This window comes from Nycticebus coucang, chromosome 7, assembly GCF_027406575.1.
Source record: "Nycticebus coucang isolate mNycCou1 chromosome 7, mNycCou1.pri, whole genome shotgun sequence".
Lineage (NCBI taxonomy): Eukaryota > Metazoa > Chordata > Mammalia > Primates > Lorisidae > Nycticebus > Nycticebus coucang.
The window spans coordinates 78324954-78340125 of NC_069786.1; the positions used below are offsets into that span (position 1 = coordinate 78324954).

Consider the following 15172-nt stretch of genomic DNA (forward strand, 5'->3'; position numbering starts at 1 on the left):
TCCCCAGGCGCCCTCAGGGCGTGCGGTTTTTGTTTGTTCATTTTGTTTTGTTTTCAATTTGTAGTCCTCTGAATTTCTCCAGTGGCTGCTTATGCCCCCGCCCCCCAAAAAGAGAGAGTGGTTAATTATCAATTAAAGAACTGGATGGTTCCCCTCCGCAGCCCCAGTCCCCGAGTTTGTGGCTGGCCTTTGGGCTACTCTGGGCATCGCATCCAGTTCCCCACATCGGTTGAAAGACGAAGCCTCGTTCCCCCACCAGGTCCACTCTTGCTGAGCCGGGACAGCCCCCAGCCACCCCGCGCTCCGCAGGCGGAGAGGCCAGGGCCAGGCCGCGCGTCCTGCGCAGCCGAGGTCCCCCAGCGCCCCCTACAGCTACGCGCGGGGGCAGATGGAGCCCGACCCTGCACCTCCGCACCACGCCGGGGACCCCACCCAGCGGCCAGCGCCCCGGGACTGCGCGGACACCCGCAGCTCCTGGCAGCAGTATCGGGGCGTGGGACACGGCGGGCGCGCGGCATCCCAGGCCGCCCGGATCGCCCCGCCCGCGGCTGGCGACTTCCCCTCCCCCTCCCTCCCTCCTTTCCTCTCTCCTGCCGGGGCCGGACACACTGCGCCTCTTCTCTTGGGGCGCTCTTTCCCCTGGGCCAACCGTCGCATGTCGCGCAACTTCGGGGCAGCGGCCGTTGGTGTTGAATGATCCCGGCCGAGAGCTCATGGCTGGAGAAGCGAGGCGCGGCCTCAGCCCCGGAGGGGCCGCTGTCTGGAAGGTGGCGATGCTGTGGCCGTTGCTGGTCCGGACAGGGAGCCCCTACAACGTGGACACCGGGAGCGCGCTGCTTTTCCAGGGTCCTCCCGACACGCTGTTCGGCTACTCAGTGGTGCTGCACAGCCACGGGGGGAACCGATGGTGAGTGGAGTCGGACTCGGGAGTTCTGGGCGTCTGAGGGGCGCACGAGGACCGCGTCCCAGGGATTCCATGCCGGTTTCAAACTTCCCTCTCTCCGGAGAATGCAGGAGGAAAACGCTGAGGCAGCCAGCTAGCTGGAGGTCTCCCCGGGACACTCATTTATCTTGGGGGTGGCAGCCCCTGGTGCGTTTGGGGGAGAGGCCCGGGCGCTGCGAGACAGAGGTGGGCGGCTGGGTGCCTGGGGTGCCGGGGGTAGAAGGAGGTGGGGGAGTTGCCAACTGCGCCGTGGTCAAGAAGGGGAGCGGGGTGGGCAGTGCAGCTCCCGTCTGAGCGCACGTGCACGCTTGTCGCTTCAGGCTTGTAGTGGGGGCACCCACTGCCAACTGGCTCGCCAACACTTCAGTGGTCAATCCCGGGGCGATTTACAGATGCAGGATTGGAAGGAACCCAGGTCGGACGTGCGAACAGCTCCAGCTGGGTGAGTTGGGCCTGGGATCAAGAATTACCTACCACCCCTCCCTGGCTCACCACAGTAGGACAGTCATGGAAAACTCGTGTGGGCTGTTACTTCTAGTTAAAAGCGTGTAGACTTTCAATTTCAACTCCACACCCTTTTTTTTGTCTTCATATAGAAGGATATCTTTCTTTCTATCGTATTTCTCTCCCTTTAGCTTAGGGTAATGATTGCAGTCCTCTGACAAAACCGTGCAGAGGAAAGTTTCCCGGGACGCCTTCTCTTCAGCTCTCTCTCCACCGGCCCCGCCATGTGTAAAGCACATTGCCCAGTCTCTCAGCATATTAAGGGCAGGATCTTACTAAACCAAGATTTAAGAATTTTATTTCCATCTCTGACCTATCACCCTAGCTAAAGAATCAGCAAAGGGGCATCTCAGGAATAGCATTTGGAATTGATCCCATACCCTGCCAGTTACCCTAAGGGCCTTACAAAGACGTGATACAGTTTTACTTCGAATGTACAACGTAAAAGAAAAGCACGGGGAAAATCGGCATCCCCATGGTTAATCCAGTTAACATAAAGCTTCACGTGATAATTTTTCATTCCCTAAACTCTCAGGTTAAATGGGTCAATCTTTTTTGCAGTCGTTTTTTAATGTCTGTTCTTAAATTCGTGAGGACTTGAAAAATGTGTACTGATGGGGGAGGGAGAAGCTTCATGTTTCAAAGTCAAAAGCAAAGTTTTTTGCACACAGACAAGTGAAGGAAGAAAGGGGAACTACTGTTAATCCAGACCCATCTTGTTCCAGTGTTGGACACAGCTATACATATTGCTTAATTTTTTTCTCTCAAAGCAACCCTGGGTTATAGTTGACATTGTTCATATACATATATGTGTGTGTGTGTGTGTGTGTGTGTGTGTATTGCAACTCTGTTAATGTCTGGGGAGTTGCAAGTACCTTTTCTTTTCTTTTTTTTTTTTTTCTTTTTTACAGTTTTGGTTGGGGCCAGGCTTGAACCCACCACCCCCGGTATATAGGGCCAGTGCCCTACTCCATGAGTCACAGGCACTGCCTGCAAGTGCCTTTTCTATAGTTTCTTAGCTAGTGAGAGGTAGGTGAGAGCTCTAGACAAAGTCGAGTCAATTTGGGGGTCTAAAATCTAAGGCCTTTCTTTCCATGTTGACATCTTCAGTACAAATACAATTAAGTGAAGGGTCCAAATGTGTTGTCTGCTGAACTGATGGATCCTCTGTAAATGGTGAATAAAAAATTACAATTGGCACTTTTTACATTTATTTTTGCTATAAATAAACTGAGATTCACTAGTTATTGCATCTTTAACTACTTGCTCTTTTTATAGAAGTCTGCTTTTTTTTTTTTAACTGTGGAGCTGTTTCCCTTTATTTGCATGAATTCAAACAAAATATAAGCCTAATGAAATTTGTACTTTTAACTCAGAGAGCACCCATAAAACTCCAGGAGTTTTCTGGAGAAGGTAGAATATGCCCCAACCTCTTATTAAGCATCCTTTATCCTTGCAGGCAAATTGGAATGCATAAATTATTCATAAATCTGTACATTTGGAATAATTTTGCAAAGCATAGTTTTCATTGCATGACAGAGGTGAGGGGTGAAGGCTAGGGAGTGAAGCAGACAACCTCGATCTGCCTAAGAATCTTGGCAAAGTCTCAGGAGGGAACAATTTCATTTCTGTTGTCATAGTTTCCTGATCCGTGACATTATAGCTACTAGTATTTAGCACCTACTTCCTGTCTGGATGGGGACTGATTCTATTTTGGGATGTCTGTGTTTAACTGGATAGATCATGTCATAATATTACATACAGTTTAAGATAGTGATGCCTGTCAATTGAAGGAAAACCTAAATGCTTTGGATGTGTGGAGCATAGGAGTTGACTAAAGAAATATTCTCAAAAAATATGATATGTGCACATAATGGATCTGTAACAAATATTAAATGAAGATTTGTTGGCTAAATGAAAGGATAAAAGCAAAGTGTAATAAAGTAAAGGGAAAGTTTTATTGGTTAATAAAATTAATTAGAAACGAGAAGCCAAAGTGATAGTTTTAACCTTCAAAGTTTGGTCAATATACAAAGGACCTGCAGAGATGAAAGACAAAAAAGAAGACGATATTTCTGTTCAATTAACTGGTTAAAACAGTGGTAGCTGTCATAACAGTTTGGAGCACCTGCCAAAGAATTGACTGAAGTTATTTGTCATGTAACAGCCTCAAAAAAAAAAGTGTATATTTTCTTCCTTAAATGAAGAAACAGTGCATCTCTTTATTCGGAACAAATTCAGAAGTGACTTAAAGCTATAAAATAAAATTGAGGCTAAAGTTTACAAAGAAAACACCATGAAACAAATTGGTAACAAAGATATTTTAGGATTCTCAGGTTTGTGGGCTATGTACTACTTCATATGGAGAAGTTTCAAAGATGTGTGTACTAGAAAATTGTGTGTGTGAGAGAGAGAAGCTGTTATAAAATAGCTTCAATTGTCCTGGCTCAAATATGAATGATTCTCATGTTTGAGAAATGCTAGCTCAGGCTCGGCACCTGTTGCTCAGTGACTAGGGCATCAGCACATACACCAGAGCTGGTGAGTTGGAATCTAGCCCGGGCCTGCCAAACAACAATGACAACTCCAACCAAAAAATAGCCGGGCGTTGTGGCAGGCTCCTGTAGTCCCAGCTACTTGGGAGGCTGAGACAAAAGAATTGCTTAAGCCCAAGAGCTAGAGGTTGCTGTGAGCTGTGATGCCATGGTACTCTACCCAGGGTGCCATAGTAAGACTCTGCCTCAAAAAACAAACAAACAAAAATGCTAGCTCAGTACCTAACACATAATAGACATTCACAAAATAGTAGTTTATTTCTTCTTATCCCTGTTTTCTACTTCAATCTATTATCTATATGTTATCTGTAAGAAGCAGGTTGAAGTTAATAATAAGGATGACTAATAAATTACATGAAAATTTAAAACATTAAATATATTAAAATGTACCAGATGAAGTGAAACACATGAAAAATGTTTTCTTGTTTACTCATCAAAAATACATATAGTAACTAAAGAGTGAGCTATGACTGCCAGGTTCATAAAGGGTCTTCTTTGATGCGGATTAACTTTACTTGCTGTCAAGAAGAAGAAGGTGCAGAAATGGTGTGCATCTCCTACACAGTTCAAAATAGTAAGTCTGTAGAATTTCAGATCAACAGTTGGTTCAGATAGACTCAAAAGAGGATGTCAATACTTCCTCCAACCTACCCTGCCCCTGGGGATGATGTCACATACTGTGCCGTACTCACATAGCTGCTGTAATCACAGGAGAGCAGCAAAGGCCCATTTATCCAGAATTCCCAGGATGAGAGAAGGTGGGGCAAGGATACCTTTTAGTGAAGTGAATTGACTGCAGAGGCCACATCAAGAAAGCTACTTGGAAAAGGACGCCACCACAGGTCCTTTTCTTTCCATATGCAATTAATTCTCTTCCGTAGCCTTCCCTGGTGAGAGTTGTATCTTCTTTTTTCCCTTCCTGGATACCAGAGAAAGGTAGTCTCCCTGGAGGGCTCGGGAGGACTCTGTCTGAGACCACGGCACGCGACTTGCATGTAGCCACTTGATCTTCTGCTTAGGCTCTCTGTGTCCTCACTGTGCTTTGTTTAAAGCAAACATTGTCCACTTATGGTTCTTGAACCAAGATGTCACAAATAATGACTCCATTAACACAGTTAAACATTTAAGGGGTTTCCAATATTCAAACAATTAGAACAAAATAATAAATATAAATGATTATCAAATTATACTAAAAAGATAGTCTATATTTGGTTACTCAAAGGGCATTTCAGATGACTTTGGAATTACCACATGTGCTTACACACTGACATTCATCTGGATGATAGTCTAACATTACATATTTACACCGTCCAATGTGGCAGTCACTGGCCGCGTGCGACTGCTAGGCCCTTGAAATGTGGCTGGTGTGCAGTGAGAGGTGTTGTCATGTAAGCTACATACCAGATTGCCAAGACTTCGTACAAAAAGAACTAATTAATGTTTAAAATATTGATTACATACTGATATAAATATTTTAAAATATTGATTACATAATTAATATTTTGGATTTATTAGGTCCAATAAAATGTTAAAATTAATTTTACTTTCATGTGAGCATATAGGCATTGATCTGCTAGTTCCAATTTAGTATTGAGCATATGTAGTGTTTGTTTTTCTATGCTTGCCACACTTCATTTAGGAGAATGGTCTCCAGTTCCATTCAGGTTGTTACAAAAGATACGAGGTATCTATCTTATTTTATGGCTGAATAATATGCAAGCAGTGGGGTAGGAGAAAGGATGGGTAAGTTCCTACCCAACACGTACATTCATGGATCTATTATACATTTTCTGGGTGAAGGACACACCTATAATTCTGACTTGAATCATACAAAAGCAAATTACATGACAGAATCGGACTTTCACTTTCCTTCCCCAGATCAAATGTTCTCTAGTTTTGGGACCTTCAACCTCCCTGCCTGAGCCACTCTTTTTCTTACTTGAAAAACCAATGGCCATCTCAAATTAGTCACCATAAGCCTTCTTTTACTCTCTTTCTGAAAATTATGTTATCCTAGCCAACTTCCTGGTTCATGATAACATATTTAAAAGAAGTTGAGTTAATCAGCATTATATAGTTAAACTGATGATAAATTAACCCTAATTTTTCTAATAAGAATTTTTTTTAAGAGATTGGGTTTTGCTAGGTTGCCCCGGCTGGTCTCCAACTCTTGGCCTCAAGTCATCCTCCTGCCTTACCTCTTGAAGTGCTAGGATTCCAGGCCTGAGCCAGCCTTTAACCCTCACTTCTACTTGACTCACAGGAATTATAGCTTACCATTAAATGGCAACAGCCTCATTGTTGAAATTTTAAATATCTTTTTCTTAATAACATTGTTTTTCCTTTGCAACATGCTTTATATTGTAGCTTATGAAGCTTAATTGGTACAGATTGATCATTTTGAAAAATCATCCCTAAACATAGGCTATTATGTGACTTATGTAGACAATCAAGACAGAGAGCCTCATTAATAATCTATCAGGTTAACAAAAAGAAGATCCTTGATTTCCAGCAGTTTCCCAAACTTCATCTTCAGATTAGATGAATGAGTTTTCTAATTCATTTCAAATTTGAGAGACGAGGCCTTCTAAATGTACTTTATTTTTCTCTCAACATTTTTTGGTCGCTGGGCAATATACTTCGGGATCAAATATATCTCTACTTAGCAATAGTTCTGGGGCCAGAAATGGTAATCCATCATACATGCACATGTATTCGTTTAGCCATTTATTGAGGGATGCCTATGGGCCAGGAATTGGGCATAGAAACTCAAGGGGTTTACAATCTGTAGGTTAGGTTAGTATAGGAAAGGATGGCGAGAAGAGCTAATCTACTTAAAAAAAATAAGGTCATGTCTTCCTGAAGAATTGATAGTGAGGCAAGGAACTGAATAATAATTAAGAGTTAGCCAGAGAAGGAGGTTGTGGGAAAGTGTACCAGACAGACCAGGACATGGAAAGGCCCTGAGGCTTTGAGGACCTGAAGGATGCAGGCAGGTGAACTGTAAAATGTAAAGTGACAGCAGGTTGGAGATGCAGGCGGGGACGGTTTGGGTACAACTTTGTAAGTATGAACTTACCATAAGGTGTTTGAAACTGGGGTGTGACATGATCAGATTTGTGTGTTTGACAGATTCTTCTGATGAAGGGTAGTGAATGCTTTGGAGTGAATAGTTTAAAACTGAAGATAATGAGTCAGTGGTAGAAAGATTTTGTTATAATTTAGGCTACAGATTATAAATACCTGTACTAGAACAGTGGGAATAGGGGGAATTGTACAGATCTTTAGAAGACAGAGTCAACAACCGTGGACTGAGAGAGATGAGGGAGAAGAAGCTTTAAAAATTATCCAGTGTTTGGACTTAGGCTGTTGTGTGGATGGTGGTGCACTGTATTGAAAGAAGAAAGAGAAAGTTTTCTGGCAAAAATGAAGAGTTTCATGGGCATGAGAATCCTGTGAGATGTAAAAGTAAATTTCTAGTAATCTGTTGGATGCCTGGGTCTGGTGGGCAGGAGAGAGGCTGTCCTGGCATTCAGAGGTGAGAATGTAATTGACATAATCAAAGCCATGGAGGTGAATGAGTTTAACCTGGTAACTCTGTAGGGTGACTAGATCAAAAGAAGGGCAGGTTCCTGAGGATTCCTACCATCTGAGAGGTGGCTAGCAGAGCTCTGCTCAACTCTGGCTGGAACTTAAATCATCCTGGAGAGCTTCAAGAATACCAGTTCTGGTGCCACCATCCCAAACAGATAAAATCTCTGGGTGGGCCTAGGTAGAGCATCAAGGTGTTGCCCGAGGTCCCCACATGGTTCCAATATTCAACTATGGCTGAGAACCACTGTAGAAGAAAAGAGGAGCCCGAGGAAGAGACAGAGAAGGAGAGCCGAGTGAGGAAGCAAAAAAATCAGGTCGATGCAGCATTGTGGAGCCAAAGGAAGTCAGTGTTTTGAGAAGAGGTGGGTGGTTGGCGATGTTAAAAGTTGCCAAGACATTAAACAACAATTTATGAGGTTTCATTTGGTTTAGAAATAATCCATTTACTAGTGAGCTTGGTAAGACAAATGTTAATGGTGAAGCCAGACCGCAGAGGGACAACTCTTTTAACTGGATTGTTCCTTCATTAATTCAATATGTTTAATAATAATGAGATGATGTGATGAGAATGCAACAGAGATGACCCAGTGGTGAGCAGAAAGGAATGATGAGGCAAGGCTTCTGCAGGAATGAAACTGGAGTAGTGGAGCCAGCTCTGAGTGGCTTTGAAGAGCACATGTAAGGGCCCAATAAATATGAAACGAGTGGATACACTTTCCAGATTTGGGTGACATCCTATGGGATTTGCTGCACATTTCAGACTCATTCCAAGGGGTCGAGATCAGCCTTTGGTTACAAAGACTCCATTTACTCATACCAGACAATCCAAATGATAATACCTACTCCTGAATGGGGAACTTGAAATTTACTGAATTTTAAAGCAGGGATTTTTAATTTTTTTTTTTTTTTTGAGACAGAGTCTCACTCCATTGCCCTGGGTAGAGTTCTGTGGCATCATTGAGCTCACAGCTGAAACTCTTGAGTTCAAGATAGCCTCTTGCCTCAGCCTCCCAAATAGCTGGGACTATAGGTGTGCACCACAATTCCTGGCTAGTTTTTCTATTTTTAGTACAGATGGGGGTCTCACTCTTGCTCAGGCTGGTCTCCAATTCCTGATGTGAATCAATTCACCTGCCTCAGCCTCCCAGAGTGCTAGGATTATAGGCCTGAGCCATGGCACCCAGCTAGGGATTTTTAAGAATGTCTGGAAACCTCAAACTAAAACATGAGGATGTGGACTTAACTATAGACAGGACTGGGCCCAAGGATGCAGTTTGTTTTTCTCAGTTTACCCACATGAAATTTAATAAATGATGAGAAATCATTTTATAGAAATTACATAAAGAACTGTAATTCACAGCAAATATGTTTAAAAACAGACTGTAGACTTAATTTTTAAATTTCTTAAAGCGTTTATGTGGAGCAGAGTAGATGTGCCCTTTTTTTTTTTTTTTAATTGTTGGGGATTCATTGAGGGTACAATAAGCCAGGTTACACTGATTGCAATTGTTAGGTAAAGTCCCTCTTGCAATCATGTCTTGCCCCCATAAAGTGTGACACACACCAAGGCCCCACCCACCTCCCTCCTTCCCTCTTTCTGTTCCCCCCCCATAACCATAATTATCATTAATTGTTCTCATATCAATATTGAGTACATAGGATTCATGCTTCTCCATTCTTGTGATGCTTTACTAAGAATAATGTCTTCCACGTCCATCCAGGTTAATACGACGGATGTAAAGTCTCCATTTTTTTAATGGCTGAATAGTATTCCATGGTATACATGTACCACAGCTTGTTAATCCATTCCTGGGTTGGTGGGCATTTAGGCTCTTTCCACATTTTGGCGATTGTAAATTGAGCTGCAATAAACAGTCTAGTACAAGTGTCCTTATGATAAAAGGATTTTTTTCCTTCTGGGTAGATGCCCAGTAATGGGATTGCAGGATCAAATGGGAGGTCTAGCTTGACTGCTTTGAGGTTTCTCCATACTTCCTTCCAGAAATGTTGTACTAGTTTGCAGTCCCACCAGCAGTGTAAAAGTGTTCCCTTCTCTCCACATCCACGCCAGCATCTGCAGTTTTGAGATTTTGTGATGTGGGCCATTCTCACTGGGGTTAGATGATATCTCAGGGTTGTTTTGATTTGCATTTCTCTAATATATAGAGATGATGAACATTTTTTCATGTGTTTGTTAGCCATTCGTCTGTCGTCTTTAGAGAAAGTTCTATTCATGTCTCTTGCCCATTGATATAAGGGATTGTTGGCTTTTTTCATGTGGATTAATTTGAGTTCTCTATAGATCCTAGTTATCAAGCTTTTGTCTGATTGAAAATATGCAAATATCCTTTCCCATTGTGTAGGTTGTCTCTTTGCTTTGGTTATTGTCTCCTTAGCTGTACAGAAGCTTTTCAGTTTAATGAAGTCCCATTTGTTTATTTTTGTTGTTGTTGCAATTGCCATGGCAGTCTTCTTCATGAAGTCTTTCCCCAGGCCAATATCTTCCAGTGTTTTTCCTATGCTTTCTTGGAGGATTTTTATTGTTTCATGCCTTAAGTTTAAGTCCTTTATCCATCTTGAATCAATTTTTGTGAGTGGGGAAAGGTGTGGGTCCAGTTTGAGTCTTTTACATGTAGACATCCAGTTCTCCCAACACCATTTATTGAATAGGGAGTCTTTCCCCCAAGGTATGTTCTTGTTTGGTTTATCAAAGATTAGGTGGTTGTAAAATGTTAGTTTCATTTCTTGGTTTTCAATTCGATTCCAAGTGTCTATGTCTCTGTTTTTGTGCCAGTACCATGCTGTCTTGAGCACTATGGCTTTGTAGTACAGACTAAAATCTGTATGATGATGCCCCCAGCTTTATTTTTGTTACAGAGAACTGCCTTAGCTATACGGGGTATTTTCCGGTTCCATACAAAACACAGAATCATTTTTTCCAAATCTTGAAAGTACGATGTTGGTATTTTGAAAGGAATGGCATTGAATAGGTAGATTGCTTTGGGAAGTATAGACATTTTAACAATGTTGATTCTTCCCATCCATGAGCATGGTATGTTCTTCCATTTGTTAATATCCTCTGCTATTTCCTTTCTGAGGATTTCATAGTTTTCTTTATAGAGGTCCTTCACCTCCTTTGTTAGGTATATTCCTAGGTATTTCATTTTCTTTGAGACTATGGTGAAGGGAGTTGTGTCCTTAATTAGCTTCTCATCTTGACTGTTATTGGTGTACACAAAGGCTACTGACTTGTGGACATTGATTTTTTTTTTTTTTATTGTTGGGGATTCATTGAGGGTACAATAAGCCAGGTTACACTGATTGCAATTGTTAGGTAAAGTCCCTCTTGCAATCATGACATTGATTTTATATCCTGAAACATTACTATATTTTTTGATGACTTCTAGGAGTCTTGTGGTTGAGTCTTTAGGGTTCTCTAAATATAAGATCATGTCGTCAGCAAAGAGGGAGAGTTTGACCTCCTCTGCTCCCATTTGGATTCCCTTTATTTCCTTGTCTTGCCTAATTGTATTGGCTAGAACTTCCAGCACTATGTTGAATAGTAAAGGTGACAGAGGACAACCTAATCTGGTTCCAGTTCTAAGAGGAAAAGCTTTCAGTTTTACTACATTCAGTAAAATATTGGCTGTGGGTTTGTCATAGATAGCTTCAATCAGTTTTAGAAATGTGCCACCTAGGCCTATACTCTTCAGTGTTCTCATTAGAAAAGGATGCTGGATTTTATCAAATGCTTTTTCTGCATCTATTGAGAGGATCATGTGATCTTTATTTTTGCCTCTGTTAATATGGTGGATAACGTTTATAGACTTGCGTATGTTAAACCAGCCTTGCATCCCTGGGATGAAGCCTACTCGATCATGATGAATGACTTTTTTGATGATAAGCTGTAATCTATTGGCTAGGATTTTGTTGAGAATTTTTGCGTCTATGTTCATTAGTGAGATTGGTCTGAAATTCTCCTTTTTGTTTGGGTCTTTTCCTGGTTTTGGTATCAGGGTGATGTTTGCTTCATAGAATGTGTTGGGGAAGATTCCTTCTTCCTCAATTTTTTGGAATAATTTCTGCAGTACAGGAATAAGCTCTTCCTTGAAGGTTTGATAGAATTCTGGAGTGAAGCCATCTGGACCAGGGCATTTTTTAGTTGGAAGCTTTTTTATTGTTTCTTTGATCTCAGTGCTTGAAATTGGTCTGTTCAGGAGGTCTATTTCATCCTGGCTAAGTCTAGGGAGAGGGTGTGATTCCAAATATTGATCCATTTCCTTCACATTGTCAAATTTCTGGGCATAGAGTTTCTGGTAGTATTCAGAGATGATCTCTTGTATCTCTGTGGGATCAGTTGTTATTTCCCCTTTATCATTTCTGATTGAGGTTACTAGAGATTTTACTTTTCTATTCCTCGTTAGTCTGGCCAATGTTTTCTCTATTTTATTTATTTTTTCAAAAAACCAACTCCTTGTTTCATTAATTTTCTGAATGATTCTTTTGTTTTCAATTTCATTGATCTCTGATTTGATTTTGGATATTTCTTTTCTTCTACTGAGTTTAGGCTTAGATTGTTCTTCTTTTTCCAATTCCATAAGATCTCTTGTGAGATTGTTGATGTGCTCTCTTTCTGTTTTTCGAATGTAGGCATCTAAAGCGATGAATTTTCCTCTCAAAACTGCTTTTGCAGTATCCCAGAGGTTTTGGTAGCTTGTGTCTTCATTGTTGTTATGCTCAAGGAAATTAGTGATTTCCTGTTTTATTTCTTCCTGCACCCATCTGTTGTTCAACAGAAGATTGTTTAGTTTCCATGCCTTTGGGTGGGGTCGAGCATTTTTGTTAGAGTTGAGTTCCACCTTTAGTGCCTATGGTCTGAGAAGATACAAGGTAAAATTTCAATTCTTTTGATTCTGTTGATATTTGTTTCGTGTCCCAGGATATGATCAATTTTGGAGAATGTTCCATGGGGTGATGAGAAGAATGTATATTCTTTATCTTTGGGATGGAGTGTTCTATATGCGTCTATGAAGCACAGTTGTTCTAGGGTCTCATTTAAATCTCTTATATCCTTGTTTAATTTCTGTTTAGAGGATCTGTCCAGCTCTGTAAGAGGAGTGTTAAGGTCCCCTGTTATTATGGTATTATCAGATATCATATTGCTCAGACTGAGTAAGGTCTGTTTCAAGAATCTGGGAGCATTTAAATTGGGTGCCTAGATATTTAGAATTGAAATGTCTTCTTGTTGTATTTTTCCCTTGACCAATATAAAGTGACCATCTCTGTCTTTTTTGACTTTAGTTGCTTTAAATCCACATGTATCTGAAAATAAGATTGCAACTCCTCTTTTCTTCTGAATTCCATTTGCCTGAAAAATTGTCTTCCAACCCTTGACTCGGAGCTTTAATTTGTCTTTTGAAGCCAGGTGTGTTTCTTGCAGACAGCAAATAGATGGCTTGTGTTTTTTAATCCAGTCAACCAATCTATGTCTCTTCAGTGAGGAATTCAAGCCATTAACATTGATTGAGATAATTGATAAGTGTGGTAGTATTCTATTCGTCTTATTTTGTGAGAGTCCATTGCTTAGTTTTATCTTTTGCATCAGTGTGGAGGTTTGGTTCTGTCCTTTGATTTCTGAGTTCTTACTTTGCTGCTGATCCATTGTGGTGGTCAGTGTGCAGAACAGGTTGAAGTATTTCCTGTAGAGCTGGTCTTGTTGTGGCGAATTTCCTCAATGTTTGTATATCCGTAAATGATTTGATTTCTCTGTCAATTTTGAAGCTTAGCTTAGCAGGGTACAGAATTCTGGGCTGGAAATTGTTCTGTTTAAGTAGATTAAAGGTAGATGACCATTGTCTTCTTGCTTGAAAAATTTCATTAGAGAAGTCTGCAGTCAATCTGATGGATTTGCCCCTGTAGGTCAACTGGCGTTTACTCCTGGCAGCTTGCAGAATCTTTTCTTTTGTCTTGACTTTGGACAGGTTCATTACAATGTGTCTTGGAGAAGCTCCGTTAGAGTTGAGGCGACCTGGGGTCCGATAGCCCTCTGAAAGCAGTGTGTCATAATCTTTGGTGATATTTGGGAAATTTTCTTTTATAATATTCTCTAGTATGGCTTCCATTCCTCTGGGGCATTCTTCTTCCCCTTCTGGAATTCCTATAACTCGTATGTTGGAACGCTTCATAAAGTCCCATAATTCTGACAGTGAACGTTCTGCTTTATCTCTCTTCTTTTCTGCCTCTTTTACTATCTGAGTTATCTCAAGAACTTTGTCTTCTACCTCTGAAATTCTTTCTTCTGCATGGTCTAACCTGTTGCTGATACTTTCCATTGCATCTTTAAGTTCCCTGATTGACTGTTTCATTTCCTTCAGCTCTGCTATATCCTTTTTATATTCTTCATATAGTTCATCTCTGATTTGATTCTGTTTTTGGATTTCCCTTTGGTTATTTTCCACTTTATTAGCAGTTTCCTTCATTGTTTCCATCATTTCTTTCATTGTTTTCAACATGTGTATTCTAAATTCCCTTTCTGTCATTCCTAACATTTCTGTATAGGTGGAATCCTCTGCAGTAGCTACCTCATGGTCCCTTGGCGGGATTGTTCTGGACTGGTTCTTCATGTTGCCTGGAGTTTTCTGCTGGTTCTTCCTAATGGGTGATTTCTTTTATCTGTTTCCTTGCCCTAATTTTCCTTTCACTTCCTCTTGCTCTTTAAGTTCTTGTGCCTGTGGACTTCTGGAGGTGCCCAGTTGGGTGGTTCCCTTGAGGTAAGCAGCTCTTTGCTAACCTGATCAGACACAGTACCCCACAGTTGCGGGCGGGTTTAGACAGATTGAACACATGCGACCACTTGTTGGTTTTCCACTGTTTTAGTCCTCCTCTTGGGGTCCAGAAGTCTCTCGCTGACTCCCTGTATCCTCTCAGGGGTGATGATAGGCAGATCCCACCAGCCAGAGATGCCTGGAGTCCTATATCCCCAGACTCACGGTGCCCAGATGCAAGGAAGCTGTTACTCGGCTGCCATGTTGCTCTGCCTCGTGACTCAGATCGATGTGCCCTTTTAAAATCACACCTTATGTAGAAAAAGACCCTGGTAAATGTTGACCCTCTGTTTGTGAGACCTGCCTAGCTTATCCTGATACCAATTTTTGTTTTCTTGCAAAAGTTTGTAGTCTTTAGAATATTATCATTTGGTCTGACAATTATTGTCTCCACAACATCTAATTCCACCCTGTACATTCTGCCTGGAGACTTGTCCTTTGTCTTAGACACATTTCTAAACTTTGCTGTCTTCCTGTTATATCTTAATTTTTTTACATCCATTCTCCCCTAAGATTTTTTACAACCTCTCTCCAAAAGCCAAGCACAGAACTTTGGTTCTGATCACCAAGCACATTCCCCTGGGACTTTGTCTTTTTCTTTTTTTTTTTTTTTTTGTAGAGACAGAGTCTCACTGTTCTGCCCTCCGGTGGAGTGCCATGATGTCACACAGTTCACAGCAACCTCTAACCCTTGGGCTTACGTGATTCTCTTGCCTCAGCCTCCCAAGCAACTGGGACTACAGGCGCCCGCC

At 41.5% G+C, this 15172-nt stretch overlaps 1 protein-coding gene across 1 annotated transcript in view; it reads left to right on the top strand.

The window, feature by feature from the left end:
- Positions 1-296: 296 nt before the first annotated feature.
- The window catches only part of ITGA4 (integrin subunit alpha 4), an 89276-nt gene continuing 74400 nt past the window's right edge, over positions 297-15172 (top strand). The window contains exons 1-2 of the mRNA XM_053597701.1: positions 297-907; positions 1264-1385. Coding sequence (XP_053453676.1) covers positions 714-907; positions 1264-1385 — 316 coding nt within the window. The 5' untranslated portion in view covers positions 297-713. The remainder of the gene's footprint in view (positions 908-1263; positions 1386-15172) is intronic.